The sequence below is a fragment of the Rhyacophila brunnea genome, unplaced genomic scaffold (assembly GCF_057557595.1).
Source record: "Rhyacophila brunnea isolate RB1 unplaced genomic scaffold, BYU_Rbru_1.0 scaffold_20, whole genome shotgun sequence".
NCBI lineage: Eukaryota > Metazoa > Arthropoda > Insecta > Trichoptera > Rhyacophilidae > Rhyacophila > Rhyacophila brunnea.
This window is the reverse complement of record NW_028232860.1, coordinates 22105558-22125451: the sequence shown is the minus strand read 5'-3', so window position 1 is coordinate 22125451 and position 19894 is coordinate 22105558. Positions and strand designations below refer to the sequence as shown.

Below are 19894 nucleotides of genomic sequence, written 5' to 3'. Positions count from 1 at the left end.
TACATGTAGTGACCAAACTATAACAACAATATTGTGAATAACCTGTTGTTAGATTATTTTATTAAAAATTAATGTAAAATACATATAAAATAACGACAAGGAGTATTTTTTTAATCAAATAATAATATGGTAATATGGAAAAAATAATACTACTACCACTACGAAACGCTTTCGTCAGATTATTAAATCATGTTTTTGTCACAGACGCAGATGCTTTGTAACAGTTTGATAAACTGTAAAAACTATTCAATGTTAGATTTTTTGTTTGTTGTGAGAATTTTAGTCACTATTTAGTACCTACTTATTTCAAACCTTAGATTTTGGGAGAGTGATTGTTATGAATATAGTTTGGTTTTTATTTTTACTAAATTAGGGAATCTGATAGAAGATGGCAAGTATTCTCTATTTGTCATCCTTTCGAGTTGTCAGATTTCAGAATCAAATTGGGTATTGTGCATGTTGGCGCAATTAATATTTTTTTGCTTTATCGAAGACTTTTCTTTCTAAATTCAAAATGAAGGGTAGATTCAATACCTACGACATAATATGCAGCGTTGCAGAGTTGCAAAAGTAAGTATCATTGATGTATAACGTTGGTAATTATTGTTTTAAAATTATTTTCAAATACGTGTGCAATGATAACAATGTAATTTTCAGGTATGTCGGCATGCGAGTGAATCAAGTCTACGATATCGACAATAAGACTTATCTCATTCGCTTGCAACGGTCCGAAGAAAAATGCATAATCCTCTTAGAATCCGGTAATAGATTCCACACAACAGCCTTCGAGTGGCCGAAGAACATGGCCCCATCTGGGTTTAGCATGAAGGTAAGTGGTCTATCATTTTTAGATAGAGTAGTTACATTATTGTTGTGTTTGCGAGGTCGTCTCAGTGAGTGAACAGGGCATGAGGAAATTACTCAAATAATACTATTATCTCATTTGTTTTTATTTCCTGACTCCGCTGAAACCATCTCGCAAGCGCCACGACTAAATGTAGCGACACCTCAGTCATTGATGACTCGACAATGAAGAAGATTAAGTACTAGACTGACAGTCTGAAGAAACCTTCACTGATAACAGTGGCGAGGAATGTTGGTAAGCTGTGGAGATTCGACATAAATAGTGCACACTAATCTTTGCCTAGCATAATTAATTGAATTGAAAAAATCTAAAATTATGCCATTAAATCATACATCATTTTCGATATTTTATCAATAGAATAATAATTTTTAAATACTTATTATGGTTTGGTTAGATTGGGCTTAATCGAATTTTAAAAGCCATCTGCGATTTGTGTCCTTAGTTCAATGAAAATAAATGAGTACGACTGACAATTTTTAGTTTGCACTATTTATGTCAGATCTGCATAGCCAACCTCCACCTGATTAATAGAGATCATAATGAGAATTGCATCGTAGTTTGCAATAAATAGGTAACCATTTTACATAATGTTAATGAGATTGGATCCAGGGCTCATATCCCGTTTCCTGGATATCAGTAGCGAGCAGTGCCTATTGGAAAGGGGTAGGCTGTTGGCAACCAAAAAAAATTATTAGAATAGTCATACCTAAGAAACTTGAAGTTGAATTTTGTTTCATCAATAAGTTTAGTTTTTATTATTTACTAAACATAAAAATATTATATTTTACTATTTTAAAATAGATATTTTACAAAAATAAAAAATTACCGGCTGCGAGATCGGACTTGTACTCACGCCACGGCTCTTTTGACAGCTTTTTTATCAATCAAGCTACAAACGTCTTCCAAAATGCACGGAAAATAAACCTTTCAACTGCAATATTATTTGTGACATCATAAACGTATTTACTTGAGACACCAAACAGTTTTTGTGTTCTCCATTAAATGCGTGGAAAGACTGCGATGATTTATAGTTCACTGCCTAATTTCACATAATAATATTGCGTCGTAGCTCAATGATTTCTTTATAAGTCAAAGTAAACATAAAATGTTAAATAAGTGTGTGCTATCAAGTCTTTGTCATTCAAAGATTGAGATTTGTTTTTATTAAGGTAGGCTCTAAATAATCACTTAGTAAAGAGTCTTCACTATATGTATATACTTCAATATAATATATCATTCTGTATAAGTTTTCTGATTTTTTATCTTGCCTAATGAAAAAACCGAGTTAGACAAATAATAATTTATGTAGGTATTTCTCATTTTTTTATACTTCCATTATACTCGTACATATTGAATTTTCTTTCAATAATATACTTACTCAATACCTCTTTAATAATTATTCAGAAAGTTACTCAATAAACATTATAAACTTTAAAAAGACACATAGACAATCATTTTTCCATCAAAATAACAGTGGGATACTTGATAATGGTATTCCAATTTCAAAAAATTATTATTATGGTACTTTTTGAAAACTGAACAACGGTTGAAATAAAATTAATTTAAATTTTAATAACACTATTCAGAATTTATAAATAGGTACTTTATTTCGCACCATGAGTACTTTGGTGTATTAACTCCAAATTTATACTTTGGAGATATCAGGGTTTGAAGTTACAAATCAATTTCATACTTTAATATATCAAATTAAAATAGTACACTAATGCACCAAAAATATACATCACATTGATTCATTTCCATAGTATTTCTTAATAATATAGTAAAGCAGTCAACTTAATATTTTGAAAATACTTTAGTAAAGTAACTCAATTACAACGTATTTCACATTTTGTTTGAGTTACTACATTAAAGCAATAAATACTCACGGTGCGATTTATATAATTTGCAGAAGTGTAATCCTTTATCAATGCAATTTATTATTTTAAGATGCGGAAACATTTGAAGAATAAGCGTCTTGAAAAGCTGACTCAACTTGGTATCGATCGTGTGGTGGATTTCCAATTTGGTACGGGAGAAGCGGCGTACCACGTCATCCTCGAGTTATACGACAGAGGCAACATTGTCCTGACCGATTATAATTGGGTTATTCTGAATGTTCTACGACCTCATACTGAAGGGGAAACAGTAAGGTATGTATGCTATTTTTTTCATCTACTTATAATTATAGTGGAGCCAATCTTATCGCATTACACTTCAGATCAAAGATCTAGGATTTTTCTCTGCCAGATAGATATTTTATTTTCTTACCCCACATTCTTGGGAAGTCTAACCACAATAATTAGTTTTCCAAGAACACTATATAACCATCGATTTATTTTAATTAACAGATTTGCAGTGAGAGAAAAATATCCATTAGATCGTGCGAAAGAAAGAACGGGAGCTTTGACCACTGATAAGTTATTAGAAATTTTCAATAACTCTAAACCTGGTGACAATCTTAAGAAAATATTAAACCCACACGTTGGTAAGTTAATTTAAATAATTTTTAACTCTTTGTTATAAAAGAATAGTTGCATTATTTTTCTTGTTATTCCGCCTTATCTTTAATTTGTAGCATGGGATTATATTATATTTGCTTTGAACCTTTTATTAAGAGCATACATAAGTGAAATGGCAAATAATTTTCAACAATAGGTGGGACGAAATTTCGCACTCATCGGCGAGCGGCAGTCGAGGTGTGAGCACGTCAATTTGTTTTGTAATGGCGTCGGAGGAATATATTCTTATATCCTGTAAAGATGACTAATAAACGTTATGCATGTACTCGAAAAAATGAATATATTATTATTATTAATACTGATATAACAATAAACATAACACTAAATGGACGCATGTTGAATTTTTATGACAAATTATGTTTCGTTTGGCACGCGCCATTTGCACAATCCGCGTGTCGCATAGTTACGATCTTTTTAGACCATGCCTCAGCTGAGGTATAGCTGTAATTATGTATACATTACAAAATGATAATACATAACTATTGACCAACTAGTTATCGATTAATACATAAATCAACTTATAAAATGGAAGTAAATACTAACTCAAATATTAATATATACACATTTCCTATTTAGAATATGGACCTGCTGTCATCGATCACACATTATCTAGGAACGGTTTGGCTGGAAACCTGCGCTTAGTAACTGACACCAATGCAAAGGGTTTCTACATATCCAGAGACATGGCTTCCTTAGAAAAAGCTCTTGAAATGGCAGAGGAGATGATCACGACTGCCTCGACAACTATTTCAAAGGTATTTCATAGTTTCATAGTTGTGATTTAACCAACTTAGTATTATTGACATAATGTTCTATGATACCACACATGTGGTCAAAATCTGACATAAAGAAGTAACGTATTCCATGTGCAATTTCACCTAATATGTAATGATCTATAACTTCTAAAATACAGCAAACATATATGAAAAAAATGTTATGTAAATAAAAAAAATAATCGATAGAAACCTGCTGCATGAAGGCCTATCCAAGCTAATTCCATTCCTCTCAGTTCAGTGTGTTGCATTGCTATCTACTTCCACCGAATTTAACTGCATCGTCGATCCCGTTACCTTTCAGATGATTTCTACCTCTTGGGTAACCACTATATGACTAGATTTGTCCAACAATTGTCTCTTTTTCAAGCTGTCTATCCTGCCCTAGCCATTTTACTATAATCTCCATAAATTATTTTTTATCTTCAGGGTTTCATTATTCAAAAGAAAGAAGAAAGGCCGAGGACGGACTCGAAAGCTGAAATAGAATTCCTTCTCACGAACCAAGAATTTCATCCATTCCTTTACTCACAATACGAGTCGCAGCCATACAAAGAGTTTGACACTTTCGACCAAGCGGTAGACGAGTTCTTCTCCACCCTGGAAGGGCAAAAAATCGATATTAAGGTCTGTGCAACTATAAAAATTACAATATGCTGGTCTGTCATACATCAGTGTTTTATTATTCTCATGGTTGTATTTGTTTAATATTCACCAGGCAATACAAATTGAAAGGGAAGCCATGAAGAAACTGCAGAATGTAAGAAAGGACCACGACAAAAGATTAACAGACTTGACGAAAGTCCAAGCCAACGATAGAGACAAGGCAGAGCTGATAACGAGGAATCAAGAACTCGTCGATAGCGCTATACTCGCGGTGCAGAGTGCTTTAGCAAATCAGGTAAATAGGAGTTTTGTACTACGTATACACTATTCCATAGGAATTGATTTTAGTGATCCTGGTTTTTTCTTTCTGCATCAATGAAATTAATGTGTATTGGTAGGTAGTTTTCTTCTTTTCTTGGTGCCGCCTTCTATCAAAGGATGGCGACTGAACTGTAGTACATCTCCCTATTCTCGGCCAGTCGAATCAAATATTTCTTGTTGTGGAAAATACGCTCAGAAGTACATATATATATAGCTTTTCTGTGTTTGATGATAATATTAAATTAAAAATAAAATTAAAAAAAAAATAAAAATAAAAATACTTCATTTTCGATATATTTTGGAACTAAGTCTGAACAATCTGTAGACTTTGTAGTAAATATGTATACGTCATTATGATGCCTGGTCTTTTCTCGTCAACATGTCATGATGAGTATTATTGTATATCATTTTGAAATTGAGAATAGAGCCATATTTTGGTACATGAGACATCCGTGGTTATAGCATTTTTTCAAATTATTCTTTAACAAGACATGTAATGTAATGTAATGTAATGTTAATTTAACATTATATAGTGAAATATATTCGGTATACTTTCCATTGGAGTTTGCAATCGGCCATCTGTCAGCAATTGAAGGCACTAATTTATATTTTAATTTTGATTGTATTTTACGGTGAATATGCCATTTATAATCAAACAAATATCAGACCGACCGGCTACTGACAAATATAACCAACTGTTTTCACTTCCCTCTGCAGCTTTCGTGGACTGAAATAAACACTCTGATAAAAGCTGCGCAGAAGAATGGCGACACAGTTGCATTGACCATAAAACAATTAAAGCTCGACTCGAACCACATGTCCCTGATGCTAAAGGATCCGTACATTTCCACAGATCCTGAAGAACAATCCAACGATGAAGTGCCTCTCAAGCCTATGGTGATCGATGTCGATCTGGGACTGACAGCATTTGCAAATGCTAGAAGGTATTCTACATCGATATTTACAATAAATTATCCAGTACTCTAAGTGATAAAGCTTACACGACAAACAGCATCAATTCTTGTATAGGTAGCCAAATACACCGAACCATCATTATTTATTATGTCAAAATGTATATAATAGCAAAACGTCAAAGGGCTGCCAAAGATGACGGTTATGTGGCGATCAACGAGTCCTGTGAGAACAAGCATTGTCAGCAAAATCTGTGACATACAAATCGATCGTGAAAATAATATTTAATTATTTTTATATACATTTTTTCACAGGCCGTCAGCGTTATTCAGTGAGAAATGCTGACGGCGAAAAATAAGATGGTTTAGTACATACATTTTAGCACACCAATTACCAATATCAAATAAGAATTTTTACCTTAGTAATATTTATTATGTTAAAATGCATTTCTCACCGAAGGCATGGGATACTCAGTGTCAGCATTATTCAATCGTGAGGGGTTCAATAACTAGGCTATCACGATTGAATGAATATCTCACTCCGCATGTTATCGTGAGAGAGAACTGTCACTTTGTATCATCGCGCCTCGGGCTAAAATATCAACCTCCCTGTAATCTTTTATCATTGTACCTATGTGAACAGTACTCTTGTCAAACCACAAAATAAACACGCAACCGCTGTCAACAACCAGTCTTCAGCTCTTCACTCATCTCATCACACCAATATCACCTCCTGCCAAAGTTATAAACAACCCATTTTTCAATGCATCTGTGTACAGAATATTTTTTTCTACTATTTTACTAATTCGGTCACACCAATCCGATGAGGAATCACCATTAGGTGTTGTAACATTCTAGGTATAATCCAAACTGTTTGATTGGAATCTTATTTCTCTTTCTCTCTTATTTCCAGGTTCTTTGACCAAAAGCGATCAGCTGCTAAAAAACAGCAGAAAACGATAGAATCACATGGAAAGGCGTTGAAGAGTGCTGAAAAAAAGACTATGCAAACGTTAAAAGAAATGCAGACAATCACAAACATTAACAAAGCAAGGAAAGTGTATTGGTTCGAGAAGTTCTACTGGTTCATTTCATCAGAAAATTACTTGGTGAGTGGCAATCAAATATTGATTTAAGATACTGAAGAACACCTTCTTCCATAGAGGTAGACCCTAAACCAGCGCTCGAAATGGACAATTTTACGAACCGGAGCACTTGATAATTTTCTGAAAATATTAACATAGTTATCAATTTTATGTAAGTATATTTATAAAAATAAGTGTGTTAGATTTTTTTTATATGACCTTTTATGTAGCTCAAATGGTCAAATTGTTTTTTGAAGCGATAATTTTGGGAATTTCATGAACCGGAATGGCCCTCCGGTTCATTTTGAGCCCTGGCCTAAACATATTACAACAAGGTAAAAGGGAGCTCTGAAAATATGTACTGCACTAATTCCCACACAAATTCTCAAATGAAATAGTACCCATAAATATTGTTTTTACATACAAATAATTACAAGATAAAAAGATTTTTTTATATACAACGTTTTTAAATTCTGTTGAACCATATAAACTTGACTTGACTAGCTTAAACGATCAAAAAAATTTGTACTTGACATGTCATATTGATTTCCATAGTAACGCACGTATATATTAATAAAGCAACCAATAATGGTGTCGAAATAACTTTTCATACAAAACAGAATTAACTGAAAATGAATTCAATTCTACTTAAAGATGGCTAAAAGTATTAAAAAAATGCATTGGCACCGTGTTCTGATATATTCTAAAAGTTTCAAATGTCTAGCTAGTCGGGAAGTTAGTTAAAAATCGAATGCAAGTTTTGTACCGGACTAAGAACCACCGGACAAATAAGAATACGAGCTAAGAAAAACGTTCTAAAATGGCATTTGCTTCAGTGATTTAAATTTGAATCTATTTTTACAATATAATTTATATTAACAGAGCATCATTGAATTCCAACGTTACTTATAAAGTTTTCGACATTTCTCATTTATAAAAGTCTGTTGTCATGAATTAGCTATGTTCATTTCTAGCAAGCTCCACACTAATACTCTGAGATATATTTGGCATTGCTGCATTACGATAAAAACACATTGCAATAGTGTCACAAGCTTAAAAGAAGTTTTTTATTCAATAAATCATCATTATTTAGGCGAACAATTGTGTATAATCCGTTTTATCAAAATTATCAACAGCTAGCAACAACACAGAGAATATTTACTTTTCCACAGTTACCATTTCAATCATACTAAAAACATTCTGAAATTGCTATCAACTGTTGTAATTCAAATTTTTTGATAGGCTGCCTTCCCTCTTTATTAGCCCAAACTCTATGACCTCTAATACTATTTGTGATTGTTTTCTCTACAGGTTATCGGAGGTAGAGACCAACAGCAGAATGAGATCCTTGTGAAACGCTACATGCGTGCCAATGATATCTACGTTCACGCCGACTTATCTGGTGCCTCCAGTATCATCATCAAGAATCCTTCCGGTAACCCCATTCCGCCCAAGACGCTCAATGAAGCTGGACAAATGGCTGTATCTTACAGGTAAATACGATATAAGTGTTATACAGTAAAACCTCGTTAATACGAATTCCATGGGACCGAAAATCAAAAAATAAAAAAATCGAATTACGAAATATGAAATGTATGGGGGAAAAATATTAAAATTTTGAACAAAAAATTTTTGATTTGCATTAAGTAATTTCGTTACCGATCATAGATGTGCCAACCAAATCCGATACAATTCTTTCAAATTAAAATCTGTGCAAATACCTTGTGTCATTAATCCATTAATTGAAGTTACCAAGTAGCTAGAATTATAGAAAAATACGAAATATTTTTTATTTCCAATTTGGTTCATGAAATAGTCTACTTTATATGAGGCGCCGAGTCGCTAAACTGGCTCCTGGCGATTTTTCGATAAAATGAGTTTTGAATGTACTTAGATGCTCTATCGATAGATCTATCGACTTTTCCAGTTGAGAGTTTCAAATTCCTCCCAATTTCATCGAAAAATCAAAATGAATATTGACGTGAGTCGCCAAGCGCGCTCTTTGAAAAAATATGGAGTCGCTAAATTGTCTCTTCTTAACCGACCAATCAGACGCCGCCATTCAAATACTGATTTCAAACGTACGGTAAAATCTCTATACAACCGCGTCAAACCGTTTGCGTCTGTGCAGTGAGAAAGCCTTGATTTTGCTTCGTCTATTTGATTGTTTTTACTAATTAATAATGGATGTTTCATTAGTAAGTGTAACGGAATCTCTACCAGGAGAATCAAGGAAGCGTTTAAGAAATCCAGCTGGCTGGAAATGTAACGTGTTACGCCAAGAAAGGTATTTAAAAATTGACATTCCTAACATTAATTTTTGCTATAAATGTTTCAATAATCCAGTGGTGTTTCATAATATTATTTTTTGTTTCGTACGCTTTTTTTAAATTATGTCGTAGATACATAATATTGTATATTTAGCGTGATGTAATTATTATGAGATCTCTAAGTACAGATTTTTAACATATTTTGCTTGTGTCAAAAAATAATATTGTTGGGACCTTTAATAATTGGACATTATTTTTTGACTTGATGACTTATAATAAATTGATTTAAGATAACCGCCATAAATCTCATTATATATATTTACATAATATCTAAGTATAGTCATTATTTTATACTTTTGTATATATATTTTATTAACCTCTATCTTTACTTTTTATTTTCAAAGTTATTAATTATTGTATTTTTCATAATTTGTTGCAGATAGTCATCTAAAAAATTGCCCAAGTATCCTCAGTGTAATCATGACACTAAGAACTTCAAGTGCAGTTCATTAAATGAAACTGATATTAGACATTTCCATACTGCATTTTATGAAAAGGCAGTGAAACTTGCTCAAGATACATTTATAGTGAAGTATTGTAAAGGAGTTTCAGTGATGTCACACAGTGGGGCTGAAAGAAAAAAATCTTTTTAATTTTATAGTGACCTATATACTTTTAATTCCTCTCTCCACCTTGGAACAACTAGATCATCAATGATTATGCTTTCTATGTATGTGTTATTGGGACCATCACGTATTCACATGTTTGTGTAATTTCTTGCTCGCTTCTCATTAATAAACACGATTCTTTATTCTGAAAAAATGCTTTTTTTCTATGTACATACATACATACCTACCGCTATAAATGCTAAAAAGATGCAATGTAAAAAAGGATTTACCGTGTAGTAGGTAAGTATGGTGAGAAAATATTTGTTTGGCAATATAAATTCTAAAATATCTATATTAATTAATACATAATATCTATATATAAGAAATAAATACGACCCGCTACTGAACAGTCATTTCCGGCCGACCTTATTCCATAAGTGCCAAACTCGACTCTATTGACATGTAACGTCAAAGTGTGAGTCACAAATTTGGCTCCTTGCGACAGCGAGTGATGCAAGTGTGCTCTCCGGACAATTAAAATGCATTTATTTGGAATATTGGCGCATATAAATTGAATTTGACGTTTTAATTTACTATTTCATATAAACCGGAAACTAGAAAATAACTTAAATTACACTTAAAGTTATCACACTGCCCATAACAGTTTTTCGTGATTTACTCAAAACTCAAAAAACCCCCAGGAGCCAGTTTAGCGACTCGGCGCCTCATATATGAGTTGTCGAATATTTTTATATGCCAGGACTCTGAAATCATTTCGAATTAAAGGTATGGTTTTATATGAAAATAATGTTCAAGGGCGTTTTTTTTCGTGAAAATTTCGAATTACGGCGAATTTCGAATTATCAGTGTTCTTACTAACGAGGTTTTACTGTATCACATAGTAATTTAGTAATTGCATGGTTAAATTACTAACCTGATTGTATTTACACTGTGTATAATATTTTAAGTCTGTCCTTTAATGGCCTTCCATAAAAATAGCAATTACAATAAAACACAAGCGCGACACAAATCAAACCACATGAAATTAACAATTGACAAAGTATTTTAGCTAAGTTGAATATTTTATCCATTGTTGGGAAGGCGTATTAGTATAAATTATAGTTTCAGCATTTACTTGGTAGAATTCCATTTCTCAAGCTCAAGCTATCAACTTACAAAATACATGTAGAATTCAATATGATTTATAATATTATCATTTTTTTTAATATAAATAATCCATTGTGAAATTACCTATGGGCCTGCTTGTGGCCTTTCTCCGCAAGTGACTTTAAACATATATCGATAGAATATTTTCATCATACTCCGATAACCTCCGGCTCAATTCTGTATCTATATTGCAAGTTAAAACTTGTAACCTGTTGCCACTGACATTTCTTATTTTATCACTTGGTGACACACTTACACATTTGGTTAACTTAAATAAAGATGTCACCAAGCTGGAATTATGTATATGCTATATCACGGTAAGTAATTGTTGTTGTATTACAAATCAATTTAATATATTGTTTATAATAATTAATAATGTCATGTCTGCTTCATATGTATTACAATGTATATTATAACACTGTCAAAAGGTGCATTGCAATAACTACAATTTGTTAAAAATATTTCCCATAACCAATGATATATTTTGACAGCAACATTTTACGCAATCGATTATAATAAATTGTTTTCTATAGTTTATGAAGAAAGGGCTTGAAAAGCTTTGAATTTTGGCACTTTAGGCTTTAATGTGTATCATCATCTTAATTGCAGCATAGCGTGGGAAGCGAAGGTGGTGACATCAGCATGGTGGGTGACGGCCGCGCAGGTGTCCAAGTCGGCCCCGACGGGAGAGTACCTCACCACCGGCTCCTTCATGATCCGAGGGAAGAAGAATTTCCTGCCGCCCTGTCATCTCACTCTTGGATTCTCCTTCATGTTCAGGGTAACTATATGAAGTCAATTTATATATGATCTACATAATATTTAAAAGTAGAATTTAGGATACATATAGGAAGACCCGGTAACTGGAGAAGTGTGGCGAGAGACCGGAGTGAGTGGAGAGCGGTTGTGGAGGACGCCAAATCCCACCCCGGGATGTAGCGCCGTGGAAGAAGAAGAGAATATTTAAAAGTGAATACTTGTGAAACATGCATTAATGTGTGAGTTTTGTTGATATTATGTAGTTCATCTTTAAAACTTTCTCTATGAGTGCATATTTCATAAAATAACGAGATGAATGTGCTACCCATTTGAAATATATTTTAAAAAGTTATTTTAAATAATACCTACTATAACCTAAAATCCTGGTCAAGTTGTCTTTCACTCGGCAATGGCAAGATTTCAATTAAAGGTTGGCTTCATTTAATAACGACCCAAACTTCCACACGATTGGCTGACCCGGCAACATATTTATTTTTACTATTAAAACAAAAACATTCTAATTATGTTTTTACAATTACAAATTAAAATTTTGGGGCTAAGAAGCTAAACTCGTTCTCCTTGCCTCTGAAAACAATGCCGGAATGAAATTACATATTACATTATATTTTCAAATACATCTTGTCAATAAATATTTTCTACAAGCGAGAGCAGATATAACAAAAAGAGCGTACTTACCACATTTGAAATACCATGGCCATTTTTCTTTTTCGAGCTATAGAGAGTAATATAATCAAAATATGCATATTGCCAGTCATGAAAATCAAGTGAAATATTTTTTATAATGATACCCTATGAAAAATATCATATAGGTAACAAGAATCTAAAATAACGATTTTTTGACTTACGTGAAGTTGTACATACTTATGCGATTTAACAAAATATATATTGTGTCATTCTACGATTAAAACGATAATTATACTGTTCGAATCATGGATCATGTAAAAAGATCAGTACCGATGATGCAATCTACGATGATTACCAAGAAAAGAGGAATATTAAGGAAGGAATGGAAAAATTAATTGTAATATGGATAGAAGATAAGCAGCAACAACAAATTCCAATAAGCCTTATGCTCATACAGGAGAAAGCCTTGAGTCTTTTTGAAGACCTAAAGTGTAAAAATGACGATAGTGTTGATACCAATGACATATTAAATGGACAACTCACTTCATATCGGCGCGCACGATAAATTGTGCATGAAAGTCATTCACAGATGTATAGGTAGACGTCATGTGACCATATGACGTATCCATTTCCATTATGCGATACAAGCTTCGAGAATTTATAGTAATATAACCTTTATTGTAATGGCGTATTAGTGTCATTACTCATTACGTTAGAAACAGATTCTAGGTTACTTACGACTTATTGGAGATTAGACGCATGTGAGCCCAGCGCATCACAGGCGTCTGTCCAATGGTTTCTGTCATTCATTTGCATTGAATAAACATTCATCAATATCTTAAAATGGCATTTTATCAATAACAAATAATACTAACACATGAAAAGTGATATCCCATCTTTCTTGGAGTGCTTAGTAGATTTTTTTTACAATTTTTAACTAGGCACATTGGCATTTTGTTACACAACAATAACGGCGGAGTCGAAACCTGACAGTCAGAAATTTTGTATGGGCAGACCCAGCGGTGTCGCCAGACCGCTTGCAAGCAGAATGTTCATTTGAGCGTAGGATACCGATATTAAAATATGAATTTCGCCATCCGGCAGACCCGACACAAAGTGAGTGTCATTTTATTTTCCAGATGCTTCGTCCATATTAATGTCATTGGTTGATACTCATACATTCACTGCAAGCCACAAACGGTTTCAAAAATTTAAAGGCCGTAATAAAATACGCAACATCAAAGTAACAGGTGAGGCTGCCAGTGCAGATACAGAGGGAGCTACGAATGTTATCAATAGTCTAGCAGAAATTATTAAAAAATGAGGATTAGAGGAGGATTGGTTTCTTAAATGTATCTACTTATGGAGGTCCATTTTATTTTCACCTACCCTTTGAAACTAACATAATATATTATTTTTAAAAAAATGGCATGATTTTAGGTTTTATTCTACTTATGCGATTTTTAGACTTACACTATAATCTTCGGAACAAATTAATCACGTAAGTCGAGGACTTACTGTATATTTATTACTTCATATTCGTTACTGACACATTGCGAATATTATTTTATTACACCGCTTTGATAAAATTCTTCTAATTCCAGTGTTAAATGAAGTTATTTTGTTAAAATATTGTGAGTTAAAATTTCAATACATTATACACTTAGTGTTTTCATGAACAGGTACAATATAGTTTCATATATTTATAGTTGGAAGAAAGCAGTATTGCCAGGCACATGCACGAAAGGAAGGTGATCGTGACCGATGAATCAATTGCAGCATCAGAAACTGCATCAATCATATCGGCAAAAGAAGAGGTAGACGATCAAGAAATCGAAATGTCCGATGATGACGATGGTAGGTACATACATATGTTATTTTACTATCACTGTTCAATTGTTTTTATACTCAGAAGGATGGAATTATATGCACATATAATTTAAACAACCGGAATCGAACCCCTTTGAACCATTGTAATGGGCAACCCATTACAAATCTCAATTTTTAAGTAGACACGGCTGGAGAATGAGTCAACAGGCCGTTGCATTCTCATTTATGGCCAGTCTGCTGTTATTACTCCGTTTCCAAATTCTATATTGACTTGAACACGAATTTTCAGTATGTAGGCATGTACCCTAATATTGCAATGTAAGTAGAATTAATTTTCAATCACATAGAATATACCTACCACATGAATCTATATAACAATTGAATAAAAAAAAATTATGAGATAGTTGTTGAGTGTTGCTAAAAATGTCTTCAAAGCCAAATGTGTGAGCAGGATTGAAAAACAATGGTGCTTGTATATTTCAAATACAGTGTCCCATTATAAGTCAATGCTCTGAACACAAGTAAGTTTAAAATATACCCATGGTGGCCAAATATCATAAACCGATCATGAAACTACAATCTCACGACACAGTTGATTTTATCCTAACCTTGAAATCGTTGCCATAACTTTTGTTATGAATTGTAAAATCTTTTTTCATTATTATCTCTTCTGTTACCAGATAACTCAGGGGAAAAAAAGGATGAACCAATCGACCGACTAGATTCCATCACCGAAGAGACAGCAGCCTTGTCCGTAGGTGACCAACAAGATGATGACAGTAGCACAGAATCAGACGACGCCCAATCGGAGAGTGATAACGATAATACAAAATACCCCGACACGCATATCAGAATCGAACACGACACAGGCAAAATCACCATGCAGAGCGATGCCAAGTTATTCACTCCCAAGATTGTGCAAGAGCAGACAGATGCGGACAACGAGGATCTCATTTTCCTCGGAGATGACAAACCCATCAAGTTTCCTGCTCTCCCGCAGAAAAAGTTGAAGAAACCCAGCGGAAAATCGAAAGTGGACTTCAAAGAAGAGAAGGAGAATAAAGATGATGCAGAGAAACTGGAGAAGAAGCCGGCTGTGAAGCGAGGACAGCATGGCAAATCGAACAAGAGGAAGAAATATAAAGATCAAGACGAGGAGGATAGACAGTTCTTCATGGAATTTTTCAAGGTCTTTCTAATTTTCTAACTAATATGCTACTACCATATCAAGTTTTTTTTTCCAAAAATCATTTCAGTCTAGTGTAAAATATTGCCAGTGTTGTCATTATTGCCGAAAAATGAAACCCTAAAGAATCATGTTTTTAAATAATAACATGACAACACTCTACCTATCATTACAGCTGCTCGTTTATGCCCCTGCTCCATTGCCATGCAAGTCAAATGAATAAAAGTAGATAGATTTTTTTCCGCATGGAGCACCTCTGTGTCTGTAATTTTAACTCCACCGACCGGAGTCCATTGGATTTCAAAATGCTTGATATTTTACTCATTTCAAATTCGTCCTTAAACCATTACTATAATGTGTTCGAACTCCTATTAATATGCACTCATTTCGGACCGAAAGAAACATGTAGGTATAGATTCCAATTTTTTTGATGAAAAGACAATGCAATATTTGCTATAATGCTAAACAATTATATCGTTGATCAAACCTCCCTGTAAATACTGAAGTACACAAAAAACAAATTTCAAGGTTTCAAATTTCTATGCCGGTCAATTTGAAGGCATTTGATATCTTTGTATTTATGTTCTACATTATGATAATGTGCACATCGTTAATGATTTTTCATCCAATTTTAGCCCGATGGTACTAAAAAGGAATCCAAAAGACTGCAGAGGAAAGGCAGTGGTCTGAATCAAACAAAGAAGAAAACTATTCCAATCCCCATGACGCAACCCAAAGTTCCCAAAGAGGCTCCTGTCAATACAGCGCAAGATAATAATGATTCCGATGGAGAAGGAGAGGTATGTATTTATATCTGTCATTTATGTACATAGTCAACGTCAATAGGTATATTTTGTTCTCTTGCATCATTCAAACAATTTAATTGAATTTTAAAAACTAACTAGACTCCTGCTTCTATATTGAGATGTACACGACATCGTGGCCGTTTCTGGAACTAAAACCATTGCTATTGCAAAGCATGCAAAAACCGTGTGGCATAATACTTAAATCACAAACAGTGCCATGCCGTAGATGTCATTATATAGAAGGCGCACCACTAAGTACACTATCTGCAATTTGTGTTTGAAGTTTAATGAAATAAGTATGACTAAAAAAGTGTGCATTTTTTATTATTCTCACAACCTATTTCTACTCTTCGCCACTGTTTTTAAAAGCACAAAGTAATTGAAACACGTGTCTTAGAAGCAATATCTGTATGTGGAGAGTGGTAACCCATTTTTTATAAATTACCATGAATCACCAAGTACATAATCACTGAATCTCTTGTAAAGATTAAATTGAAATTACATCACTCGCGTCACAAAAGTATTAATTAAACACAAAAATTGGGATCTTTTCTATTAAATCATTGACGTAATTTTGATCTGGATTATATTATTAAAAATATCACTGGAATGTATGGATGGATGCATTGCAATTAAAAACAAGAATTTAATAATGCTTTCCTTTTTTTAAATTGGGTATCATATTATTAAAATGTTCTTTCATACAGAAAAAAAACATTGAAAAATATGTAATGTTAAAATTAGGAAAGTGTTTGTTGTACCTAAACAAGGTAATCAATGTTTAAACTACATTTATCGAATTAGGATTCATAGATTTTAGATTATGATGAATCATATGGTCTATGTATACTATTTACAGCCTGAGGTTCCCGGTGTGACCATCGATACGGAGATGCTCTGCCAATTGACTGGGCAGCCAGTTCTTGACGATGAACTTCTCTTTGCAGTTCCAGTCATCGCTCCCTACTCCGCTTTACACAATTACAAGTACGTAATTTGTTATTGAATATCTGTTTTCCTATGTACGCATTCCAAAATCTGTATTTTATAAACAACCCCAATTACTTCTCTGTAGGAAATGGAATGATTATAAAAAAATAATCTATTGTATTCATAGGTTAGTTTATAAGGTGCCTAATGGTTATACAAGAGTCATAAATAAGATATATTCAAATGTTTTTAATAAAGGTGTCTTTTTTGCAGATATAAAGTAAAATTGACTCCAGGTACCGGTAAGAGGGGAAAAGCGGCGCGGACAGTAGTTCAAGTATTCCTCAAAGACAAGACATGTTCACCTAGAGAGAAGGACTTATTGAAAGCCGTCAAAGACGAGAACCTCGCCAGAAATCTACCGGGGAAAGTCAAACTCTCCGCCCCACAGCTGCAAAAGCATAAGAAATAGCTTCACAATTAAAACTCTGATAAGCATGACCCGAATAGTGTAAGGTAACATTTATGAAATGGGCATTTAAAATTCATTTTGGTTTGTACCAGCTGTGCGATACATACACGATTTCTATGTTCTGTTACAGTTATTACCACTTCAATTTATGTCTATCTGTGATTTAGGCAAAATAAGATCAAATTTGGCGACTGCACAACATGTTACTGTGAAATTAAACAATATATGAAGTTAACTTTAAATACTGCCCTCGTCTCTTTGTTACCTTTTGTTATACATACTGTGTTTTTAACTTTAGAAATGTTTTCATGCCAACATTTTGTAAAGTTCCCACATCTAAAGGAAAAAGAGTAAAAAATAATCCCTTTTGTAATGGGAAATGATTTTTGTTGATCAACTAAAATTTAATGAACGTTCACACATTTCAGCGAATATCAAACTGACATTACTGTCTCACATTGAAAATCGTCTTGCTTGAGATATAGTTATAAGTAAAAATTGGGCGCAATGTTGCATCTGTCTGTTTATGTAATTATGCGCCCCATGTCGAGGGAAATTTGTTGCTTGCGACACCAGCTGCTTTTTTCAAGTACAATATCGCATTGTCGCGTGCTGAGGTGCATTAGGTCACATGTGTTTTATGAATACCAACAAAATCACATCAACATGTTGCGGTTGAGACGAGTTTAGATATGCGATCCGGCTTAGTAATAAAATGGCGCCGAATGCAGGTTCATCAAGTAACGAAGAAATAAGAAAAGAAACACATCAGAATATAACGGAAAACGGGCGTTTTGGTTAGGAATTGGATTTTGAGAACAAATAAACTAGGTTGTTCAACGAGCCTTCTGAGAGAGTTTGCTATAGGAGGTGTCGAAGAATCTCTAGATCATTTTAGAATGTCAACATAATTCAAAGAACTTCTAAAATTGGTCCCAATTTTCTACCCCCGTTATTTTGTAATTGAAAATAAACCATTTTCCCGAACATCGCAATTTTTGTAGTATTATTTTATGGTTTCACAAATAATACAAATATTTTTGGTATAGACACTCTCTGACCATTTTAAAATCATCTTTTCTAATTACATTATAATGATTTCAAAGACTAGACCGTGTTGAGTGCATTAATTGAAGACAATTGAGAATACTTTTACACAATAATATGATGAAATTACAATTGAACTCAACCGTAAACACCAATGACTCTTAACTTGATTAAAATGATAAAACTGGTCCGAGTTACACATTTGTCAGTCACAAAAATTTTAATACGGTTTCACACCGTCATTTTCATTTGATTTTAGTTGATCAACAAAAATCTAATTGTGAATACTCACCTTAACATTCCTGGATATTAAAAATCAAGCGACTTTCTTTTGAAACATTTTTGCTAAACACTTTTGCTCAATCATTATAATATTTTATATTATTTTACAGTTCCCTTTGTTTTACACTCCCAGTAATAGGTATATTTGCTCATATATATTATTTTTTTTGACTAATTATCATTAATTGCAATGGGTAATAGAATAAATATCATGGAAATAATAATATGTATATACATTGTTATGAATGACATATTATATTGCTTTTGATATTCAAGGGTGTGTCAAATGAGACTAATTAGCGCAATTTATTTACACATTGTTTGTCAGATTTTTTACTTATCTTTTATTAGAAACCATCACACACCAGCGTGTAATATTCAAAATAAATTTGAAATAGGTTACATAAATAATATTATTTTTTCAAATTCAGTATGGCAACATACACCTATGTACCTCTAATGCCGGGTCCACACTGACAACGTGTCGCGCGACAACCTCGTTAAATTTTACGATAATTATCGTAAAATTTCTTAAGCAATTATGATAATTATCGTAAAATTTAACGAGGTTGTCGCGCGACATGTTGCCAGTGTGGACCCGGCATAATACTGTCATCTATGATATACTTATATTTCCTTTAATAAAATTTTACCAATGACGATAATTTTATTGTATTCGTAAAACCAAACATTTTGTATTAGCGTTGGTATGTGAAATAAAATATACTGTTGATTGTTTTTTTGGCATTTTCATTTATTTATTTAATTCAAATTACCTAATCTTTAATTGACATATATGAGAAGTATTAAAT

The 19894-nt window shown here is 33.2% G+C and overlaps 2 protein-coding genes across 2 annotated transcripts in view; one reads left to right on the top strand and one right to left on the bottom strand.

Annotated features, from left to right (window-relative positions):
• Positions 1 to 19894, bottom strand: part of LOC147071408 (uncharacterized) — a 444271-nt gene that overhangs the window by 291438 nt on the left and 132939 nt on the right. The gene's annotated exons all lie outside the window — the stretch shown is intronic.
• Positions 435 to 19485, top strand: Clbn (Nuclear export mediator factor NEMF homolog Clbn). Its single transcript, XM_085948509.1, has 16 exons — positions 435 to 570; positions 658 to 829; positions 2813 to 3015; positions 3214 to 3350; positions 3961 to 4139; positions 4587 to 4784; positions 4876 to 5058; positions 5802 to 6028; positions 6909 to 7104; positions 8392 to 8573; positions 11735 to 11906; positions 14239 to 14386; positions 15040 to 15548; positions 16181 to 16345; positions 17211 to 17338; positions 17555 to 19485. Exons 1-16 carry the CDS (start codon positions 515 to 517, stop codon positions 17751 to 17753), a joined length of 3054 nt encoding a protein of 1017 aa, XP_085804635.1. The 5' UTR covers positions 435 to 514; the 3' UTR covers positions 17754 to 19485.

Bases quoted from the DNA above. Each gene is read 5' to 3' on its own strand.
- Clbn (XM_085948509.1), top strand. From the start codon at position 515: ATGAAGGGTAGATTCAATACCTACGACATAATATGCAGCGTTGCAGAG. The intron at 4,140-4,586 runs GTATTTCATAGT...TTTTATCTTCAG, and splicing joins CCTCGACAACTATTTCAAAG to GGTTTCATTATTCAAAAGAA. The intron at 15,549-16,180 runs GTCTTTCTAATT...ATCCAATTTTAG, and splicing joins TCTTCATGGAATTTTTCAAG to CCCGATGGTACTAAAAAGGA.